At 44.1% G+C, this 19,770-nt stretch overlaps 1 protein-coding gene across 1 annotated transcript in view; it reads right to left on the bottom strand.

Annotated features, from left to right (window-relative positions):
* Positions 1-214: 214 nt before the first annotated feature.
* The window catches only part of LOC133509501 (protein kinase C epsilon type-like), a 42,521-nt gene continuing 22,965 nt past the window's right edge, over positions 215-19,770 (bottom strand). Inside the window, exons 11-15 of the mRNA XM_061836567.1 lie at positions 9,246-9,400; positions 4,157-4,295; positions 3,869-4,057; positions 3,257-3,403; positions 215-3,081 (exon numbers count right to left, since the gene is read on the bottom strand). Of these exons, the coding sequence (XP_061692551.1) occupies positions 2,935-3,081; positions 3,257-3,403; positions 3,869-4,057; positions 4,157-4,295; positions 9,246-9,400 (777 nt within the window). The 3' untranslated portion in view covers positions 215-2,934. The remainder of the gene's footprint in view (positions 3,082-3,256; positions 3,404-3,868; positions 4,058-4,156; positions 4,296-9,245; positions 9,401-19,770) is intronic.

Raw genomic sequence — 19,770 nt, forward strand, 5'->3', positions numbered from 1 at the left:
ATTCCACCATGCAAGTGTTTATTACCAACTCACGGCAATAACAACCCTCCCGGTCTGCTCGGCAACATCAGCGTCACACTTTCACCTAAAAGTCACACCTTCAAGATAAAAGCAGTAAAATAACACCTTTGCCTCTCTTTGACATCTTGGTGGCTAATTTAGCATACAAGCAAGCACAAATTTGTGTTACTATACTACCATGTTTTTATTTTGAAAGAGTGCAATACGGATGTTTTCTCGCTATTTCTGTCAGTGAAATTATATTTATTCTCGACACTATGTAAGTTTTGTCAATATTTTTGGACGCCTCGATTCTCTAGCGTAGAACCTACATTATTTACATTCTTTCCTATGGGAAATATTGTTTTGGTTTTTGATCAGACTTTTTGGAATTGATTAATCAAAAACTGAGGCTCCGACTGTGGCTCGCCTTGCCCACATGCAAAGGCCTTACAGTCCGTACCGAAGACCCCCGCAGGGCCAAGCTGGACTGCGATAAATGGAGAACTGTGGATAATTGACAGCCATTATAACTGTATTTAGCCCCAGCCCACCCCCCCACAAAAAAAACAAAATAAAACAATAGGCGCCGCTAAACCGCGGATTGGTGCTTTTAGGGCTGGTTGATCCGAAACAACTAGAACAAAAAAAAAATTAAAAAAGGGAAAATATATTGGGTGAAAAGAAAAAAAAAAGTATGCGGAGGTCTACTGTACCTTAATAGCTCCATTAATATCCACTTCATTGGAGCGACGACAAATATGAAGGCCTCCCGCAGTCGACAATTTTGCCTTGTGGTGGTAAAAACTAGCAAGTTGGGGCGCTTGTAAGTCAAGGTACGACGGTGTGTTATCATTTTTTGCCTGTGACTCAAGAGCTCCAAAAAAATTCTTCTGGTGCTCAGCTTCGAGGTGAAAGAATGTCGCTGTTTTCTTTTTCTTTTTTTCCACCTTATTTTTTCTGTTTTTTGGACTAATATTTTTTCCCCATTTTTTGGACTAATTTTTTCTACCTGTTTTACTGGCAATTTTTTTTTCTGTTTTTCCGTCTTATTCTTTTCTGTTTTTTCGGGCTATTTCTTCCCCCGGTTTTCAGACTACTTTTTTCAGTTTTTTTGGACAAATTTTTTTATTTTTAATGTTTTTCAGGCAATTTTTTTTCCTGAGTTATTGGCACAGATAAAATAATAAATAAAAGTTGATCAAAGTAAATAACATGGTAATTTTCCTTATTACGGAGTCCGCCAAGAGTCACTTGTTGTTCACGGGTTCTCGCGTGAGTTCGATCTGTCCCGATAATCCAGAAAAAAATAGCCTGATAAAAAGGGGGGAAAAAATCAGTCCGATAAACTTGGAGAAAAAAATTAGTCCGGAAAAAAGAAACAAATGGGGGTAAAAATATTAGTGAAAAAAAAACAACAGAAAAAAAATAGCTCAAAACACAAAAATTCTTCTGGTACTCAGCCTCAAGTTGAAAGAATGTCACTTGTTTTCTTTTTCTGTTTTTCGGGCTATTTATTTTCTGTTTTTTGGACTAATATTTTTCCCCCGTTTTTCGGGCTATGTTTTCCTGTTTTTTGGACTAATATTTTTTCCTGTTTTTTTAGACTACTTTTTTCAGTTTTTTGGACTAATTTTTCCCCTCTGTTTTTCGGGCTATTTTTTTCCGAATTATTGGGACAGATAGAATAATAAATAAAATTTGATCAAAGTAAATAAGATGGTCATTTTCCTTATTACAGAGTCCGCCAAGAGTCACTTGTTCACGGGTTCTCCCGTGAGTTCGATCTGTCCCGATAATTCAGAAAAAAAATAGCCTGATAAAAAGAGGGGGAAAAAAATCAGTCCGATAAACTTGGAGAAAAAATTAATCCGGAAAAAAGAAACAAATGGGGGTAAAAATATTAGTGAAAAAAAAACAACAGAAAAAAATAGCTCAAAACACAAAAATTCTTCTGGTACTCAGCTTCAAGTTGAAAGAATGTCACTTGTTTTTTTTTTTCTGTTTTTCGGGCTATTTATTTTCTGTTTTTTGGACTAATATTTTTCCCCCGTTTTTCGGGCTATGTTTTCCTGTTTTTTGGACTAATATTTTTTCCCGTTTTTTTAGACTACTTTTTTCAGTTTTTTGGACTAATTTTTCCCCTCTGTTTTTCGGGCTATTTTTTCAGAGTTGTTGGGACAGATAGAATAATAAATAAAATTTGATCAAAGTAAATAAGATGGTCATTTTCCTTATTACGCAGTCCTCCAAGAGTCACTTGTTGTTCACGGTTTCTCGTGTGAGTTCGATAACTCAGGAAAAAAAAATAGCACAAAAAAATGAGGGGAAAAAAAATCAGTCTGAAAAACATGGAGAAAAAAATTACTCAGAAAAACAGAAAAAAATAGTGGGAAAAATTATTAGTCCCAAAAAAAACCCCAGAAAAAAAGAAAAAAATAGCCCAAAAAACAGGATTCTTCTGGTACTCAGCTTCGAGGTGTAAGAATGTCGCTTGTGCACACGAGATGAACTTTGACCCACAGGTTCTGACCCAAAGTCACTAAACTAACTAAAAATAGAAAAATGTTGAAAATGTCAGAAGGATGTCCAACAGTTTTGACAACTCTGCGTTGAATGACACCAATGCACTTTGTGAACTTTCAATGTATCGATGACATCGAAAGCAAAAAAGGAAGTATAAGCACGAGAAAAGCGACGGACGTAGGAAACGACACCATGAAGCTCACGTGTGTGAGAGGGTACGCACACGCACAAAAATGAACGGTGACTTGGGTTCCTCAGCGCTACAAAATGCTAGAAATCACACATCGGATCACGGGCGGCCTGGTCTAATTCCCGGCGAAGAATCAGCCGAGGTTGACTTTTGTTTCCGCCGAGACGCCGCCGTACGGGTCGCGAGAGCTCCGCGATCGGGTTGCTACGCGGTCGCGTCTACGCCGCAATGTCCTCCGCAAAGTAGGAGAAACCTTTGAACTCGTCCTGGTTGATCTGCTTGACCACGCTGTCGTCCACCGGCGTCAGGACGGGTTCCTCTCGTGTGAAGTCCTGGTCGAAGTTGTTCACGTCCCGTTTGGTTTTCTACCAACGTGACATCGAACAGGATGTGAATACGGTGACCGAGCTGACCTGCTAATGATGACGTAAATGTGCTACATTAGCAAACAATATGAAATATGACTTATAAGGATGTTGGATGTGAGACAATACAAAGCCGATCGATCAATAATTTGCGTGTGCACGTGCGTGTACTGACGATGCGAGGCTTGAACGGCGGTTGCATCTTGCGGGCCTCCAGCAGCGTCCAGTCGATCTCCCTGAAGAAGGGGTGGAGCTTGATGGCGTCCTCCAGGCCGTGGGCCGCCACGCAGCCCAGACGCTTGTTGGGATTTTTGATCATGAACTGGAGAGAGGGAGGGCCACGCGTTAGCGTGCGCGGGAATCGGGTCTCGCCATCTCAATGCTCGTCCGGAATCCGGATCAAAAGAAATGACACGCGCGTTTTGACGCGCTTCCAAAAATATCCTCTGGGGCTCGATGATGTAACGGGCAAGTTAACGAATCGAATCGTGATTAAAATATTTTGTTGTGCGACGACAGCATGTTGATTAGACAAGTGGATGGATGGACGGTTGAACGACGGATGGATGGATGGAAGACGGATGGATAACGGCTAGCCACCTGACAACGAAGATAAATGACGGCCAGATAATGATGGATGTGAGATGATGGATGAAAGTCGTATGAATGGATGGATTGATCAATGACAGACGTGTCGTGGACGGACGGATGCTGTACGAATGGATAAATTGCTACACGGAGCGCTACATGCAGACGAACGGACGGGTCGCCGAAGCCGCCCGCTGACCTCTTTGAGGACGCCGACGGCCTCCTTGCTCAGCCAGACCGGGTAGAGGACGTCGTCGTGCAGGATGGACTCGAACAGGTCGTCCTCGTTGTCGGCCTCGAACGGAGGCTGCCCCGCCATCATCTCGTACATCAGGACCCCCAGGGCCCACCAGTCCACCGAAGGGCCGTAATCCAGCTCCTGGAGGATCTGTGTGAAAACACACAACCGATCGTGAATGTCTCGGACAAAGGTTGAGCGGGCGCGGTGGCGGGAAGCGTGTGTGTGTGGACTCGGGCTGGAAGTGACCTCGGGCGCGATGTAGTCTGGCGTCCCGCAGAAGGTGTTGGTGCTGACCCCGTCGAGGATGCCCTCCTTGCACATGCCGAAATCTGCCAGCTTGCAGTGTCCGTCCGCGTCCAGCAGGATGTTGTCCAGCTTCAAGTCCCTGGAGGACAAAAACGGTCATCAGAAGCGAATTTCAAAATATCTTTTCACAAAACGCTCATGTTCTCCCTTTCGAGTGACACGACCCGTCGTCTAACGGCGGAGCGATAAAGAACGGAAAAAGCGACAAAGGAGCTTTGGGGCTTATTTGGGTCACACGACAAATTATTCTTTGTGTCGTGAAAGACAAGCCAAAATACTCCAAAACAATCTGCTCAATTCGCCATCGCGACTCGTCCACCTGCGCTGCTTTAGTTAGCAACACAGTCTAGGCAACGTAGAGCAAAGACGAGCTAGACGTGCTGCTCATGTTTACTTTCGAGAAAGTTAAAAAAATAAATGCTGTTGTTTTAAGATGCAATGAGTGTGGGAGTATGTGAATAATCAAAGACAAAAAGTGGTTAAACTGGACCAGATTTTCTCTTTTCCAAGTGGGAAAGGTCTGGTCCGAAGCCAAAGTAGAAAGTGCAGGATGAGATGGTGAATAAAGTCAAAATTCCACCTTGGCACAGCCTGATCCAGGATGAAAGCACAGAAAATACAGTGCACAAAAACGCTAATTCTGTATTTTAAACACAGGAGGCAACATAACAACCTTAAAACAGTTTGGGAGGATCATCGTCATCATCATCTCCCCCGGCTGTTTGAAAAGTAGATCTTGGGGTAACAAAGTCCGGGCACCCCTGCCCTAAAACATCGCTGCATCTTTGAAATACGCCATGCGACACAACGGGGGAATTTCAAGCCTGGCGCAAAGCCGTTAGGCGGGGTCCGGTTTGGGAACGTAATGTGCCCCCACCACCGGCCCCCGCCAGCTTACCAGGCGACGGCGGCGGAGGGAGGAGGAGGGCAGCCGAGCGCCAGCAGATAAGAGTCCAACGCGTTGAGAGACGGCAGAGTCAACGCTGAATGCGGCCGCTCGCCGCTTGATGGTTGATTGCAAGAAAAATGTCAACACGGCGACTGCCGCCCTTAAGCGACGTTCTTTTCCAACGTGCAGACGCCCAGACAAGCCCCAGGCGGGGCCGGCATGGACCGCAGATCTGCTTATGCAACTGTGCAGCTGTTTTTTGTTTTTCCTTTCAGAAAGCCAGCGAATAAAAAGTCGATTCATCAAAAAGCTCAAACACTTTGCCGGCTGAAAGAGTGCCCATCGCCATAGCGACGGCGCTACCGGCGCTCGGCCAGGAGCTTCGGGCGCCCGCTCCGCGGCAAAGAATTCATTTTTCACACGCTGCTCGTTGGAAAATTGTTTTATCTTCATTTTTTTGTAACTCACGCCAGCATTCCCACGGAGCCGGTCAAACCGATTAGGAGGCGATTGGTTGCGCACTATTACATAAACTCATTTGACACTCTCGAGTGGAAAAGTGTGTTTTTATTTTATTTTATTTTTTTTTTGCTTCTGTTTTCGAACGAAAATTGGTAATCTTGTGAACTTAAGTAATACTCTGTTCCATTAGCATTTCTGCATTTTTGTTTTGTTTCATTAACTCGAGTTACGAGTTAATGTTTTTACATGTTACTTTTTGTAAAAAATCAAAAATATATATATTTTTTGCCCCCCCCCCCCGATTATTGCTTGTTTAATGTTATTCTTCACTTTTGTTAATAAAAATAAGTTTATAAAGCTCGGGGCCGAGTCGCTACAGATACGGCAATGCGCTCTTGGCCTAGGCTACTCTACTAATAAAGTATACATTTTAAGCAAAAAAATAAATATATTTTATTATACAAACTACTTAAACTATACATGTATTCCTACTATGCAGTGTATTATCAGGAAAAGCTAAGCAAAATGTTTTAGGCTTGGAACCCATTATTTATTTTTCCATTGATTGCAATGGAAAATACGGATTTGGTTTTCGAACAAATCACTTCTCGAACTGCCTTTTGGAACGGATTGCGGTGGAGAACTGAGGTCGTACTGTACAGGTGCCTTCTGATTTGGAAACGGGAAAGATGGTTTTTGAAAGAAAATGAGGTTAGTCTTTCCAAAAGTATCCCCGTGCGGAGTTTTGGGAAGGATCCGGGATTGAACCCGGGACCTCGGAACTGCTCTCCAGCTGATCCACCGTGCCGCCTTCTTTTGTTATCTGGCGAGTAATTTTTTCGTATTACCTAACCCGAGAGAGGTGCACACCGAGTTTTATTTTGGGCGACAAATGAAAGACGGGAGCCGCTAGATAACGTTTGCTTCATGAGCAGCCTTCCAGCGCTCATTTGTGACTTGAGTCTCTTTCAGGGGTGCGCATCAAGAATCACCTTCTAAGTATACAACGCGTTGTTTAGGAACACACGCGCACACACACACACACACACACACACACACACAGCAATCAGGTTTAGTTGAGGACATTTCCTGTTTGCTGTTGATTTTTCCATGACATTCCGATGACACTTTGACAGCGAACCCGTCTCAGCTGCGCACCAATAAAAGTACACACCCACAGCGTACATCTATACAACTTGGGAACAAACCAGAACATCCGCCTCCTCGACGTCGCAGGGGTCCTCTCGGCCTATTTGGCCTGCTTGTGTTTGAGTGTGTGAAAGACTCGACTCAAAAGGTTGCTGAGGTTCATTGTGGACGCAATCTGGATTTTGATTCAGCCCTTTTTTCAAAGCGTTTTTCCTAATCGGAAATCGAGGAAATCCTTTGCTACAAGTAGGACTGCCGGGTGAAAAAAAACAATAAAAATACATGCAGGAAAATGAAATGTTTCAAAGATGGCTTGGAGAAACAGATGCACAATATATATATAAAAAGGAAAGATCAAAATTTATTTTGAATAATGTCCTTGCCCTTCTTCTATTAGCAACGAAGAGAAAAAAGATGAAATCCGTAAATCGGAATAAGAAAAGTCACGTGATTTGGCGTCCACGTTTGATTTTGGGAGGCATATTTTTCCAGTTCTACTGATTTTCGAGGTCCTCCTCGCGCCGGGGGCCAGAATCCCCCCCCCGGTTCGTTCAAGTTCACGCCGACGCTTTATCAACCCGCCCAACCGGTCCCAACCTGCTCGCTCTCAACTTTCATTGGGGCCGCTCACGTGACATCGGCTTTGTTTTGGAACATTTTCCTCGCTGCGAAAATTCGAGGCGACCTGGTCGAAAAGGTCGGTGGAAAAAGCCGAGCGGGAAAGAGAGGACGTCACATTTTGAAAAACAAAAAAAAAACTTTGGAGTTTCTCTTCAATGCTACAAAATCGGCGGAGGCCAACGAGGGAGGAACGGAGGAGCTGGTTTCCGTCCAATCCGGTGGCGGTGAATTAACGCGCCACGACGTGCGCGTGTGAAAACAAACAACAGCGCCCAAGCCGAGATGGAAACTCGCGTCTTTGCGGAAGGAGCAAGACCGAACGTGCCACTTCATCAATGTCGGGAGTGATTCCAAAAGAGTTGGCAGTTAGACGCCGTGCTGATGTCAAGTGCGTATTTGCTGATCCTAATTGGGGCTTAACAGGCTGCCGTCGTCGTGTTTTTCAGCAGGTGAAAAACATTACGACAGTTGCCGTGCGGTTGCCACTGTCGCCGTTGAGCTTCAAGGTTGCGCCGAGGTCGGGGCGTCGGATGTGGTTTCCCGGTGCCCCCTTTGGGGCGTGTAGCCACTTGAGCTTCTCGGGAGCTCGGGTGTCGGAAATTGTCGACGCAGGCTGCGGTTGGTTGAAGGGCGAAGATGGATTCTTTGGTAGGAACTTGACTCTGCTTGTCGGTCTCAAGTACGCTTCATGTCCTACCTAACTGACACACCGGTTCTAGCTAGACCGGGATCACACTCCTTAGTGCAGCTGTCGGTCGAACTTCATATTCAAGAGATCCAATGTAGTTTTTTTTTCTGGTCCAGCAACGGGAACCGTGATACTTGCGGGGCTCTGTGGGCAGTACTCCAGGAGGATGGATTCCAGGGTACTGTTCGGTCCTCAAAAATCTTGGCTGGACAACTTTCGGTGCAGTAGATTTTGGAAGTTCCCCTGCACGGAGGACAGAACCTGCTGGGGGTTGGTACCAGTTCACGTGGATGTTTATCCATGCGCAAAAACTGGTCTGAACCTGTTCAGTCACTCCAGCTGTTGACTTTGATTCAAACTTTTAAATGACATCTGCGAAAACCTCCACGTGTCGGTCTAAAGTTTTGCTTGTGGATGTTGAACTAGTTTTCTTGTGAAAGCCATGAGTCTGGATCTTTGTCATTTCCAGATGATGCAGTCCTGATGGCTCACCTTCAACAAGACTTCCTGGGAGGAGAACAAGCGCCTCGAAATCAAAGTCCACGGTCTTTAGTTGGGAAGGTGCGGATTGTGGCCTCCGTTTTAGAAGCAAAAAATCTTCTTCAGGTGGAGGATTTGAAGTATCTCAGGATCTCGTTTACAAGTGAGGGAACGACAGATGATGAGACCGGCAGACGGATCAGTGTAACCGTCCCCCGAAATAATCCAGCGCCGACCGGACTTGACGTGACCCGATGCAAAAACGCTTTGGGCGATTCGGAATCAAGCTTTAGAAAGGTTCAAATTGTAAGAGTGGGGAGAATCGTTCACGAAGGACTTTCGTGTCCCGTTTCAGCACGTTTTTTACAAATGCTGACATTTTTTGCCGCAATAGGCGCATCTCACAAATTTGAATATCGTTGAAGAGTTTTTCGCCACTGACTTGAGTAGTTTTACAGATCCAGAGGAAAGCCAAATTCTCACCTGTGATGGCAAATCATTTCAACTGTTTCTAAGATTGAAATTTCTTGACTGTACATGCAGTTTTTTTTCTGTTCAAATTATAAATAACAAAACCATAAAATACGTCATTCTGTGTGTAGTAAACTTATATCCGTCTTTGATCTTTCATGTTTTGGACCAAAGTCCTGAAACCAAGAAAAGTTGTTCCAATGTCGTGAGCCGCACTCGTCTTTGCAAAAATCTGCCAAAAGGCGACGACGCCTCGGCAGGGTTTTTACCTGTAAATGACGCCGTGCCGGTGCAGGAACATCAGCGCCGACGTGACTTCGGCGGCGTAGAATCGCGAGCGGGCCTCGTCGAACTTCCTGGAGCGCTGGATCTGGAACATCAGGTCGCCGCCGTTCACGTACTCCATCACGAAGAAGAGGCGGTCCTGGGAGAGAGCAAGTCGGCGAGGTCAGCTACCTTCCATGCGGCCACGTTCTAAACCGGTTTTCTAACGTGAAGCGAACAAGCGAAGGAATCAGACCAAGAACTTATGGAACGTGTTGCGGACGTGCTTCCCACTTGTCCTACCGTGCCGCTCACATCCCCAAATTATGGAAAAAAAAAAAAAAAAAAAAACGCACTTAGAATCCGGGATCTGCATCAAAGTCCCACAAACGGGTCGGACTTTGAGCGACAGGAGGCGACAAGGACCGGGTCGCTCCAGAGCCGTGCGGCGCACTTCCCGCGGCGGGCACGCCTGCCCGCTCGCCACCTCGGTCTGTTTTCTCGCCGCTCCAAACGGACCTTCCTGAATTCCAGCTTTCTTCCTTCACGGAGGAAGTCCGTGCGAGTTTCGGGATATAAACGGCGCTCTATATAAAGAGCTTGAAGAAGAACCCGCGGGCCATTGTGCGAGCCCAGCAGGAAGTCGGAGCGCTTTTGTCCGACCGTTTGTCTCGTGAGCGCGCCAGCTCATTAATAAAGACGTTTATTTATGATTTTCTTACCCTTTTGTGTCACATTTGTGCTGAAGGGCAACATTGAATTGCTTTAAAACGGAGCGACGAGCTTGTTGATTCAGATCACTTTTTTCTTCCATTTTTGTCAAATCAAAATGTATAAAGCAATTTTGTTAGATATATGTTGAATTAGTTATTTAATCACATTTTTGGTGACATAAAAATGGTTAAATGTACCAAACAAATGTGTATTTTTTTATTGTACATCATTATATATTGTATATCATCCATCCGTCCATTTTCTTAGCCGCTTATCCTCACGAGGGTCGCAGAGAATGCCTGCCCCGGTTGTCAACGGGCAGGAGGCGGGGTACGCCCTGAACTGGTCGCAAGCCAATCGCAGGGCACGTAGAGACAAACGGCCGCACTCACAATCACACCTATGGGCAATTTCAGAGTGTCCGATTCATGTTGGGTGTTTTTGGGATGTGGGAGAAAACCGGAGCGCCCACCCGGAGAAAACCCACGCAGGCACGGGGAGAACGCGCAAACTCCGCACAGGCGGGGCCGGGATCGAACCCGGGACCTCAGAACTGTGAGGCCAACGTTTTCCAGGTGATCCACCGTGCCGCCTATTGTATATCATTTATAATAAATTGAACGTGTCAAAAATACAGAAATCTTAATGAACCAAATATCAGTCCCCCCACAAAAAATGTAATTAATAACAAAAATTAAATATAAAAGGGAAATGATAGTGTTCATGTTTCAATGTTTCATTTATTATTCCGACAAAAGCGATTTTGAGCGAATGGCATCAATCTGTTGGCTCAGTCGAAGGATTCTCGGATTTTGCAAGACTTTTGTTCCACCCGAGTTATTTCCTCTGAGAATGAGTCCAATTGACCCCTCCGTGGATATTGCGCAATCCGCGTCACTGACCAATCAGAGGCCAGAGATCCGCATAGACCAAAGCCCGTTTTTTGCTCCCGCCATTTTCTCAGACAACATTGCATGGTCCAGTATAGGTTTAGTTAGCGTTTTATCGCGTATTTGGTGTTATTTAACAAAAAATATGGTTAAGAAGTGTCGTCACGGACTTTGTAATAGTGACGACAGGTATCCTGAAAGGCTAGTTGGTGGAGTTCCATTCGTACCCTTTCCAAAACCGAAGACCCGGTACGAAAAACGCCTTCGATGGATCAAACTTTGTGGAAGACCGCATCATCAACTAAATCCATCTTATATCAACCGGAACGCACATGTTTGCACCAAGGTATGCCCTATATTAGATTTTCAATACATGTCTCGTATAAATGAATTCCAAGTTCTTCGCTAGCATAACACCGCTACGTGTGAACGATTGACACACTTATTCTTTGTTGAGCGATATTTAGCGAAGATCGGACTGCACAAACGTATGGATTTCGTGGTGGCTCGCGACCGAAGCTTAACCAGACGGTGTTTGCACGAAGATATGCCCGAAATTTGATTTTTAATACACGTCTCGTATAAATGAATGAGACGTTCTCCGCTAGCATAACACCGCTACGTGTGAACGATTGACACACTTATTCTTTGTTGAGCGATATTTAGCGAAGATCGGACTGCACAAACGTATGGATTTCGTGCTGGCTCGCGACCGAAGCTTAACCAGACGGTGTTTGCACGAAGATATGCCCGAAATTTGATTTTTAATACACGTCTCGTATAAATGAATGAGACGTTCTCCGCTAGCATAACACGGCTACGTGTGAACGATTGACACACTTATTCTTTGTTGAGCGATATTTAGCGAAGATCGGGCTGCAAAAACGTATCGATTTCTTGCTGGCTCGCGACCGAAGCTTAACCAGACTGTGTTTGCATGAAGATATGCCCTAAATTTGATTTTTAATACACGCCTCGTATAAATGAATGAGACGTTCTCCGCTAGCATAACACCGCTGCGTGTGAACGATTGACACACTTATTCTTTGTTGAGCGATATTTAGCGAAGATCGGACTGCACAAACGTATCGATTTCTTGCTGGCTCGCGACCGAAGCTTAACCAGACGGTGTTTGCACGAAGATATGCCCTAAATTTGATTTTTAATACACGCCTCGTATAAATGAATGAGACGTTCTCCGCTAGCATAACACGGCTACGTGTGAACGATTGACACACTTATTCTTTGTTGAGCGATATTTAGCGAAGATCGGACTGCAAAAACGTATCGATTTCTTGCTGGCTCGCGACCGAAGCTTAACCAGACGGTGTTTGCACGAAGATATGCCCGAAATTTGATTTTTAATACACGTCTCGTATAAACGATTGAGACGTTCTCCGCTAGCATAACATTGCTAAGTGTGTGGGGGGCGTGGTTAAGTGCCCTGTACGGAGGGGTCAATTGTCCTGTTGGTTGCCGCGGTGACGCTGCTCATTGCGTAAGAGTCGCGCATCTGTCGGAGCGATCGCGCTCTCTGCCCCGCAACATTTCCAAAGTGTCATTTGGAACGCAAGCATGCAAAGTTTTATTTGTCGCGAGTCGTTATAGGATTTGTTTTAAACGTGTTGGGGAAACAGGTGCCAGCAAACTGTTTATTTTTTTAAAAACTCTCCATTGTCAGATTAAAAAAAATGTCTTGAGCATACCAATATAACACATTTAAAAATATATATATTGTGTCTAGAGTGGAAGAAATAAAACAACAATAAAAAAGATATGCGTCATTGAGGGTCATGTAAAAAATGCATTTTCAAAGGTCATAAACACACATTGTTATTACATTTTGTAGTTATATATTCAAAAACGTATCCGTTTGCAACCTGCCTGAATTGTCAATGTTATACAGCTAAAAATCAGTTAAAATGCTCATGACACTATACACGAAAACCCCCGCAAATCATATTTCACGATTATTTTCATTTATTATATTTATTTTTACATGTTATTGTTGCAAAATGTATTTTTTTAAATCAGGTTAGGCAATTGATGGTACAGGGAGACTCTCGGGAATGCAAATATATTATTTTTTGTATTATACGGATATGTTAATTTTGATATTTTTATCATTTTATATATCCATTTCTCTTTCACGTAATATATCCTGCTTCAGTGTGAGCGTATTGTTTTAAGTGTTTGGAGAACATAAAAGGATGTTAAAAATTGTTTATTTTTTTCAAATTTCAATTTTTTTTCTACATTGCGGATATTCATTTATCACGGCCTTTAAAATTCTCCTGAAGACTTCAAAAGCAAAAGCCGACAAGCAACATACAGACAAAAAATAAACTGAAGTGTAAAAACTGGAGCCAGAAATATTGCTTCATTCACAGAAAAAATGTTTTTTGTTCTCATCTACATCTAATTGTTGTCTGAGAATATTGTTTTATAGTAATAATAAAGCCAAATCAGTGTGATGAAGGCTTGAAAGCAGCGAAATGCTGTCAAAATAAAGAGAGGAGAAAACAAGCAAGCAGATAAAAATGAAGAAATCCAAAAGGTCATCAAGTTCACTTGGCATCCGCACAAACCCCAAAAGTGTGACGCGAACTCGCCGCGGAACAAAAAACACCAACACGGAATTGCTGTCCGATTTTCGTGGGAACGTCGCGCGCTATTAGCGCTCGGCCTCATCCCGCCAACGACGACCTCGCTAGCTTCCGCGCGTTCAAGTGGCCGCTTTAACCTCAACTTTGGTGTGTGTGTGTGTATGGGTGGGCTTGGGAGCTTATCAAGAATTAAAAAAAAAATAATAATAAAAAACTCCATCTAGGCAATCAGCGCCCTCCATATTGTTCCAAATCTATTTTCTAAAGGCGCCACGTAGGAGGCATGCTAGCCAAGCCAAGAGGTTTATATGATGCGATAATCTTTGTAATTTGTCCGATTTTCAAAAAGCGGTCTTTGTATTCCTTTTTGTTCACTCACTTTGTAGCCCACCCTGCACAACAACCACAGAGCGGCTGCGCCCAAATGTCAACTGGATTGTGTTACGCGCCCCATTAGCATGAACCGCAACCATAAGCGGAGACGCGAATCGAAACCAGGAAGACGACGCACAGCGCTACTTGGATCCCAAGAGCTTAAAAAGACATTTCAAGTGATCGTCGACGGCATGAAAGACAATGTGGTCGAATCCCATTTCTGCCACTGAATGCTAGGAATCCATTCCAGGCCTTCCAATAAACCACCACAATTACTTTTGTCATGTTACAGTTTTAATAGAGTTAATTGGACGTCGTGCACTGTATCAAAACATAAAACGTACAACATAAAAGATGTAAAAAAAAAAATGGATTTTTATAAAGTGTAATTACTGTGTGCTGTGTGTGCGTGTCTGTGGAAAAAAAACAATTGAGGGGGTGCAGATTAAAAATATTTCATTTTAGTTTAATTTGCTGAATGATGAAGTGGTTATTATGATTTCTTTTCAAGATAATAAATAACAGGACGATCATGGTGATTACAATCTTAGAATTTGACTGGATCAGTTACAAATATTCTCTCTGGACATCATAAAATGTACACGCATCAAATTTCCAGTTTCCAAGCCGCTTATCCTCACAAAATCTGTGATGAAATCCTCTTTTCAAATGTATTTATTTCCCTCGAATCAACCTCAGCCCTGATGAAAAAATGATCAGATATGCTACCAAAACCAATTTCAGGAATTTGAACCCTTTAAATAGTCCATTTCAAATTTTGATTGACGGGGGGGAGATGGGGTTCGACGAGGCTTTTATTTATTTATTTATTCATTTATTTATTACAGCCAGCTAGCGCGATTGAATTTTCCCGAGACCACACAGTTGCTCTTTCTCCAAGTGTGGCATCTTGTCTCCAATTCCTCCTGGCGGTTTTCTGGGCAGCCGGCGGAATGCGGCCGCCGCTACTGTTGTGTAACCGTATTTACATTTCTGCGCCGTAATTAGGCCGATAAGGAGAACTAGCGCGATGCCACAGTTGATTGCGAAGGAGGGAGGCCGGCGGGGGGTGGGGGGGTGGTAGGGGGTTGTTGTTAAAGACAAACTCGACGGGAAGTCCTGGGACGCCCAATACTGAGGAGAGTGATGTCACAAAATGGCAGCTGCGACTGATAAACATATGAAAGGGGCAATAATAGAGTCTATCGACAGTGTAAGAGGCGGCGCGGTAGATCAGCTGGTAACGCGTTGGCCTCACAGTTCTGAGGTCCCGGGTTCAATCCCCGTGTGGAGTTCTCCCCGTGCCTGCGTGGGTTTTATCCCGGTACTCTGCTTGCCTCCCACGTCCCAAAAAACATGCAACATTCATTGGACATTCTAAATTGCCCCTAGGTGTGATTGTGCCCTACGATTGGCTGGCGACCAGTTCAGGGTGTACCCCACCCGCCTCCTGCCCGTTGACAGCTGAGATAGGTTCCAGCAGTTCCCTTGTGAGGATAAGCGGCTAAGAAAATGGATGGATGAATTGATAATAGTGTAAGAAAAAAAACCTTTTTTTTTTTTTTTTTTTACCTGGGCCACTGGAAAACATTTTTCCCATCAGTCGAAATACATTTCAAATTGCAATCAATTTTCCTTTTTTAAGTAGGGTTGCATATTCCCGAGTGCTAAAGTAAAAAAAAAAATGAAAATGTGCACGGCTGAGCGCTTTTGCATCTTCACGTCTTCTCCCGTCCGCTTAAATCTAGAAATTATGCACCCTCGCGCCAGATACGCATTATGGGATGGTGCAAACCCTAAAACGTAGACCTTCCCTGTCAAACGCGGCCGGTGTGGCGGTCTGAGCGCTCCCCCCGTGCTGAAAAGTCTCCTAGTGATGAATGCGCATGCGTTGCTAACAGGGGAACTCTGGGTACGAAGCAGACGCTTGCTGGGAAATTCCCCCGGTCTCAGAGTTCCCCTTCTTCTACTTAGAGCGAGCTAACATACGTTATATCCCAACCTAAACCTTAAAACAAAAGTTGATAAAAAGATATACACATATATGTACCTTCGCTGTGTTCATCTTTCTGAGACGTCCGTAACGAATATGAACGCTCGGCGACAAGTTGCCGAACGGCACATGTTGAAGCACGGCTGGGGATGTTTCAGACTGGCCGGACGTTTACAAAATATCTGCGCATTTTTCAGCTCAGACCGTCACACCGGCCTTGCTCACATTCTCCGCCGAGTTGAACCACTTTTCCGCTTTCTACTCGAGAGCTTGGACGTCGCGTCCCGCAAAAGGTGAAACCTTCCAGATTATTATTACATACGTTCCAACATCATATCAGCGACTGACTCGCAAAAAGCTATAAAATGTATCTCAAGAACAAAACATAGTTAACTGAGGTGATCGAGATGCATTGCTTATTATGTATTTTTATATATATATATAAACATATACATTTATACTATGTATATATGTATTATGTACTTATGTATTTTATTATGGAAGTAAATATGTGCCACCAGGATTTGAATTTGAAATGCAAAATGATCACATTTTCAATAGTTGCTACAATTCGCTGTCTGAAATTCACCGTCTGTGCCACCAGGCAGGGTTACTTCAGGTCAGAACCGAACAGCCAGCCAATCCGGTTGCGTTTTCTTAGTCACGTGACGTCACGTCAACTTTTTCATGACTTTGATGATATATAATTAAATGACTAGACATGTACCGACCGACTGAAATCTGTAAATTTCTTGTGTGTCAATGAAAATAAAAAAAAGAAAAATTTAAAAAAGATTCATAAGGTTGTTGAAATTGTACTCAATTGTGTGACGAAATTAAAGGCTGCTCATATGATTTGCAACGACATTTTCAGAAGGACAATAATCCAGAAATGTGAATATTTTCCAAATGTAATTCTAACTATTTTGGAATCGTCGTTATTTTTGAGTTTACGACGCCACGGACCTACCGGGCCGACCCACTGGAGATCCAATTCGGGTGAATGTAAAAAAAATGAGTTTGATGACCCCGTTAAACACGCGCGTTGATATGACATATACAGCAAAATATCCGTAAATGTCCTTAAAACCTTAAATTAACGGGCGCACTTGACCTGTCTGGGGGAGGCCGAGGGTTCGATTCCCAAGAAAAAGGAATGAGTTGTGATTGCGTTGCCAATGGATTCTGAAACAATAACAAATTGTGAGTTTAGCTCCTCGTAGGTGGGCTGAGCACACATTACGCAACAAAACCAGGAAGTGTGTGTGTGTGAATGTATAGCGTAGAGTTTATTGTGATCACATAATGTGTGTGTGTGTGTGTGTGTGCGTTTGTATGGTGAAGTGGTGACTAGGTGGGTCCATGTTTTATGCGTGATAAGCATCAAAAATGTTACATAAGCAGCCAAAATCCCTTTGTCTGGATCCAGCGTGTGCGTGTGCGTGTGCGCTTGTATCCGTATCTGTCCGTGTGTACGCGTGTGTGTGTGTCGTGTAATGGCAACTCGCCGGGCATAAGCAAACATGTAAACAAACATGTCATGTGACCTCCCGGTCGCCCACCCAGAGAGCGTGTGTGTGTGTGCGTGCACGCGTTTGTCGTGTGAGCGACATAACAGGAATTCATCATTCGTAGAGGAGACGCCATTGCGCAGTGTTCCAGAACCTTCTGAGAAAATAAACAATGCACCCATCGAAATTTTTGACCTCGGCCAAACCTTTGTAAAGGACTTTAATTAAACAACCATTGTCCTCGTTTTTTTTTAAATTATTATTATTATTATTATTACCGAATCTGAATTGTTTTTCCCCATCGAGATTTAATATTAGAAAAGCAATTGCTGTGATTATGTGAAAATATTTTTACCGATAAAGTGCGTGAGGATGTTTACTCAATGACGAACATTGATGGAAAAGAAAAAAAAAAACGGAATCGAGAACACATACAGAAACAAAACTGGATTTAAGAAGAATAAAGAGGCTGAAGAATGAATGGAGAACGTCCCCAAAAACTGTTTTTATTAACAAAAGTGCAGAATAACTTTAAACGGGCAATAATGAGAGGGGGGAACAGACAAATTGCTTTCTATTTGCACAGAAAGTACGTAACGTACAAAAAATTTAACTTGCAACTAGAAGTAGGGTTAATGGAACAAAAGAAAAAAGCAATGCAAAACAAGTGTTTCAAATGTCTTTGGTGGGGGTGACTCGCCCCTTTCTGACAAAGAAAGAATCTAACGTGGACCGTTTCTGCCGTCTTTCGAGCACCTTCCTGAAGTGGCTCATTGAAAACATGGTGATGGAGTTCGACAAAATTACGGATGTCGTCCCATTTGGCGCAGAAAGCTTTCATATCGGCACTCGAGACGTCCCGCCCTGCCTTCAGCCTCATCAGACAAAAATAAGAAGCAACTTTTTGACTTCCTCCGAGTTCCGTGGCCTCTGCTCCTTTAGCAACACCACTTTCTTTGAGGGCATCCTCGTGTTTCAAAATGGCGCCGATCATCGATTTCGCCATGCCGTACTTCTTCCGTAGCTCAGAAACACGCACACCAGATTCGTGCTTGGCTATGAAATCCTTCTTGGAGTCGACAGTTTTACGCACCGCTTTCCTTTTTTCAGCACCAGCAGTTCCACTTGCCTTCTTTGGAGCCACGATCGGGGGTAAACGTTGCTCAATCGGAAGAAAAAAAACAGTCGCTACCGCCACACGTTGGCTTGCAGAGGAGTGTGTGGGTCAACTGATTTCCGATTTTTTTGGGGTGCGTTCGAAAGCGCAACAACAAATCGTCGTGGGTCAGCTGGTCGGGGCGTTCGAATACCGATTTTCGTTCGAAAATCAAAGCAGAAAAAAAAAAAAAATCTCAAAATTTTTCTTCGAAAAGCGATTTGCACGTTTGAAAAACTGAGGTTTGCTCGGGAAAGTGTAAAAACAAAACAAAAACAGCCCGATGGCGTATCGGGCTCAACGTGTAGGGTTAGGGATCAATCATCCACATTTTCGTCCACGTCTCAGGCAATTTGGTCTTCTTCAGAAAACAAAGCCACGCATGCCTCGACGTCGGGAATTCGGGAACGCCGCCCGGCACGAAGAACTCCGACCGCAATCATCACGATGATCCGTGACAGCAGCCTTCGGCATTTTTAAAATCTGAATGTTGCGTTTTTGCTCTGAGGATTAATCATGATCCAAGTGGATCTGGACCCACAAAAATCACACCTGCAACTCGCATTTAGTTGGTTTTTTTTTTTTTTTTTGTTTGCCACGCGCTACTTCAGGGGTTGACGGCGACGCAGCGTTTGTCGCGCTCGCTCGTACTGGCCGGCTGCCGACGGACGAGCGGCCGCACCTGCGCCGGCGGCGGCTCAGCGCCGTCAGGCTCCGATGGAAATGAAAAGATGTCAACCTCGTCTCCGCCGCGCACGCACGCATACGTAGCGCATGTACACATTCCGCGGCGGGAACACTTATGCAACGCGTGCTAGACAAAACACGGAGCGGACGCAGGAAGTCGTTGCCCGTGGCGGCGCGGCGCCCTTTAAGTGCCCCCCAGAGTACGCCTCAATGTAAAGGCGCACGCCAACATTAAAAAGGTCTAAGCTGGGCTTTGGCTCAGCAGCATGAGCGCCATTAACCTTGACTCCATTTTCCCTGCTGAAATGAATTCAAAGGAAATCTTTCTAGCTCGCAAATTCACAGCAAATTATTATTAATATTATTATTTTTTTTTTTGCTGCGTGAAAAACAAGCGTATTTTATTATATATATTTGGTTTAATTTATTTATATTTTTTTAAATTAAATTATTATTGTGTTTCTTAAAGTGTAATTACTGTGCACGGGGTGGTCTGGGACGTGAGCCTTTAAGGGGCGTGGCCTAGTGCGCAGCAACAGGAGGGGATTAGATGGCGTGTGAGTGTCTGGGCGTGAGCGGTGGCCCACAGCAGCTCCTT

Source organism: Syngnathoides biaculeatus, chromosome 12 (genome assembly GCF_019802595.1).
Source record: "Syngnathoides biaculeatus isolate LvHL_M chromosome 12, ASM1980259v1, whole genome shotgun sequence".
Taxonomy (NCBI): Eukaryota; Metazoa; Chordata; class Actinopteri; order Syngnathiformes; family Syngnathidae; genus Syngnathoides; species Syngnathoides biaculeatus.